General features: G+C 35.0%; 1 protein-coding gene across 1 annotated transcript; it reads right to left on the bottom strand.

Annotated features, from left to right (window-relative positions):
* LOC110013257 (uncharacterized mitochondrial protein AtMg00810-like) lies at nucleotides 2,377-2,967 on the bottom strand. Its single transcript, XM_020699370.1, has one exon. It carries the CDS (start codon nucleotides 2,965-2,967, stop codon nucleotides 2,377-2,379), a length of 591 nt encoding a protein of 196 aa, XP_020555029.1.

Below are 4,158 nucleotides of genomic sequence, written 5' to 3'. Positions count from 1 at the left end.
ATTAAAACCACTTCCTCATCATTAAATAATTCTTCAAGTTACATATGCAAAAATCAATCCGGTTATAATGGATAAATTCATTCACATGATCAAAACAAGAATTTAACAACAAAAATTTGAAAAAGTATTCCCATCGATGAATGAGTCCGCAGAGCTGAATAACCTAACACATGTTTCGTGCGTGGTTAATCTATATCCAGCTCTTCTGCTAATTGAACTCATTCAACCATTTCTACTCTAACGGACGCATTTCCTAATCATAAAAATAAGATGGAAAAAGAGAGAAAATTACGAATTACAAGTACACAAAAAAGTGTATTTGAAATCGTACATACACATAAAAGTATACATCACAAATGATCGTCAAATGGTAGACATCATACTAGTTAAAGGCAAATATAGGAAAATAGAGATAGTAGTGAAAGAGTTATGTAAAACTTCATGATGAAACAAATTATATTTGCCCAGCACTAAAAATAGATGTGTTCTCAGTTTCGACCAAATCAATCTGATTCTTCATTTCATTAAGAATTTTCTTTGCAACCACCACGAGCATTAGGAATTGAACAAGATCACCTTGCTTCTCACCAAAACATGTTAGGATAAAGATAAAGGGAAAGTTACTGGAGGTAAATCAATCTTTACTCATGAGAGTCAACATCATGAGAAGTTATAAATCGTGGTTATCATAACAACAAAATACAAATATTAAGGTCTCAATTTTCAGCAACAATTGACTTCATTCTTCAACTGAACAAAAAATTCTTTAGGAAACTACCATCAGCTATTTTATTTAAAAATAAGAGTACTACTAGTTCTTTGTGTCAAAACATGAGCGATGAGACAACCAAAACAAGAAAAAAGGCCAATGGTAGCCAATTCTTTGTTCACAAATAATCAATAGGAAGTGAAAATGAGGCGTCAAGAGTTTGTCAAGTCTAACATTTCAGAAAGCAAAATAGGTGGGGTAACAGCTTTTTAGGATCTCTGGGAATACATAACAAATCATTGCGAAGAAAACATAAATGAGCACTCAAGGAGTAGAGTAGTAGATGAAGTTAGTATTTCCTAAAACTGGTGGACATGACAAACAAACTGTTGGTTGATTAGAAGGCAATAAGCATGTTAAAATGAAGAAAAGCGCTAGCATACAATAATATGAATTGTAGAACTTGCTCCTAGGTGATAAATCTAAAACTAAATCTCAAAAGAACGGATCAGACATGTATAACATCAATTTAGACTAGCATTCCTCCGAAGATATCAATGCATTGCTTAAAATTATAAGTAATTAATATCATGAAGCACTAACCAACTATCCTTCAATAACTTAAAAGGCCATCATATAACGAATAAGAGCATGAATCATTGTAGACACATCACAACCAAAAGATCGTTTCTTAAACAATATCTTCGTGATTTTGTTATGTTGATCGCCCTACTTTAGAAGAAATTGCAACATATGTTAGGTAAACTCCTACTCAAGAAATTATATTATCAATTCACCAACTAACAAGTATACCCACACAGAAAGTATGATTCACAAAGAAAATGGAGAAGTAGTTGGTTAGTCTCTAAAAGCGTATAGGCTTCTTTTGATTACATTTTCAATAAACTTTTTATAATAACTGCTCATAAAGCTCATCTTATCTCATTAATAATCCTATCAATTGGTTGAGTAATAAATTCAAACTTTATTGGTTCATCTTCAAAGATTCCTATTATATTTTTTTCATTAATCATTTTTATAAGAAAATTCTTCTTAAGAAAAGTTGTCCCGATAATTATTTTATTAGTTAAATTGTTTATTAATAAAAAAAACTTATTTGAATACATCTTTTATTATTAAGAATGCAAGCTTTTGAAATTTTAAAACTTATATTTAATTTTTGCCCATTAGTAGAGAACAAAAAATGAGTCGTTTTTTTCAAAATATTTGATTGGAATTAGCCCTTCTTTGATAATATTAATATCTACTCTGTAGAAATCGGCACAGCGGAATCATAGCAAGAAATTGCATAAAATTGGAGAGTTTTAAAGAAGAGATTTGAAGCAGTAGCTTCTCTGCAGATTTTATTACTGTAAAATATGAACGTTGCAATTGAAGAAGAAGGACTCCTTCTCCTTTTATAAAGACACAGGCTGCAACTAACTACAACTAACTATAAATCGCACTATCACTAATAAAACCGCTAATAAAAGAAACACGCTGAAAGGAGGAAAAATTACAACTAAAAGAGGCGTGATTGTGAGACAAAAGCGCAAGCCCGAAATGCGATCAGTGACAGTACAAAGCTTCTCCTTCCTCCCGTTACTCTGCTTCAGTTTAAACAGCAGCTCCAACTAGCTGCAGATCAACATTTCAACACTCCCTCCTCAAGCTGAACTTGTCAAAACGTTGACAAGATTTAGCTTGGACACCAAGTACATAAACCTTGTACCTATTAAAATTTTCGTGAAGAGATCTGCAGGTTGTTCCTTTGATGCAATGTGCTTAGGGGCGATGAAGCCTTCTTTGTACTTATCCCTTACAAGATGGCAGTCAATCTCAATGTGTTTGGTTCTTTCATGGAAGACCGGATTAGCCGTGATATACAAGGCTGCCTGGTTGTCACAGTAGAAGGGAATAGGAGTTTGGATATCAACTCTTAAGTCTCTGAGCAAACTGTAAATCCACACAAGTTCGCAAGTGGTTGAACCCATGCTTCTGTACTCAGCTTCTGCCGTAGACCGTGAAACCGTGGTCTGCTTTTTAGTTTTCCAAGATATCAGGCTCCCTCCTAAGAAAATGCAGTAACCTGTGAGGGATTTTCTGGTTTCCTTACAGGTAGCCCAGTCTGCATCACAATAAGCTTCCAGGTTGAAGTTGTTATTGGAATTAAGGTGCAGCCCTCTGTGTTGTGTCCCTTTCAGATACTTGATTAAGTGCAAGGCTGCTTCCCAATGATCTTGACAAGGAGATTGCATAAATTGGCTTAGTTGTTGGGTGGCATGACAGATATCTGGCCTTGTAAAGCCAAGATACAGCAGCCTACCCAACAACCTTCTATAAGCTTCAGGATTTCTAAGTTGTTATCCTGAAGCAGCCGTGAGTTGTAGGCCAGCTGGTAAGGGGGTGTTGGTGGCTTTACACTGTGAGAGTCCAGCATCTGCAATAATGTCCTTCACATATTTGCTTTGTGTGACGATCATCCCTTCATTTGACCTGCCAATTTCTAATCCAAGGAAGAATCTGGCTTTTCCCAGATTTTTAATAGTAAACAGATTATGTAATTTGATTTTAAACTCAGCTATGGTGTGTTCACAAGGCCCTGCAATTAAAACATCATCAACATAGACAAGGAGACAGAAAAAACCTGTATCAGTATGAACAGTGAACAAACAATGATCAGACTTTGATTGGGTGAATCCTATCTTTTCTAATTGTTTTGTAAACTCCAGGTTCCATTGCCTAGAAGCCTGTTTGAGGCCATAAAGTGATTTCTTTAACTTGCAAACATGTCCAGCAGGAACATCATAACCTTCAGGAGGTTTCATATAGATTTCTTCCTCAATAAAGCCATGCAAAAAGGCATTATTAATGTCTAATTGATGTAAAAACCAGTGTTGCTTACAAATGACAGCAAGAAAAGTTCTGATGGTTACAGCTTTAGCAACAGGTGAAAAACTGTCATTATAATCAATTCCTTCGATTTGGTTATATCCCTTTGCTACCAGCCTAGCCTTACATCTATCCAAGCTACCATCAGGTTTTAGCTTCAATTTGTATACCCATTTGCTGCCTATAGCCCTTTTATTTTCAGGAAGTTTAGTAATGTCCCAAGTGGCATTGTCCTCTAAGGCTTTAAGCTCTGATACCAAGGAGGGAGTGTATGTGCATGTTGTTTGATGGATTATGCCTTCTTGTTTAAAGAAATTCTGGCATTGTTCACTTAGAAATTCCAAACCATTATCAGTTCTTATCTTTTTAATTTTCTTATCAAACTGAGTGCAAATCATTCTATGAAAATCCTTTAATAAGCTAAAGGTTTGTGACTTTTGTTGCATTAAGAAAGTCCAAGTACATCTACTATGGTCATCAACAATGGTTAACATGTACATACAATTGGAAAGAGAGTATTCATTGTAAGGTCCCCACAAGTCTACATGTATAAGGTC

This window comes from Sesamum indicum, linkage group LG16 (genome assembly GCF_000512975.1).
Source record: "Sesamum indicum cultivar Zhongzhi No. 13 linkage group LG16, S_indicum_v1.0, whole genome shotgun sequence".
In the NCBI taxonomy this organism is placed as follows: domain Eukaryota; kingdom Viridiplantae; phylum Streptophyta; class Magnoliopsida; order Lamiales; family Pedaliaceae; genus Sesamum; species Sesamum indicum.
This window is presented reverse-complemented; position numbering and strand designations above follow the sequence as displayed.

What these genes read in the sequence shown, in the direction of transcription:
- LOC110013257 (XM_020699370.1), bottom strand. Translation starts at nt 2,967, where the DNA reads ATGCAATCTCCTTGTCAAGATCATTGGGAAGCAGCCTTGCACTTAATC.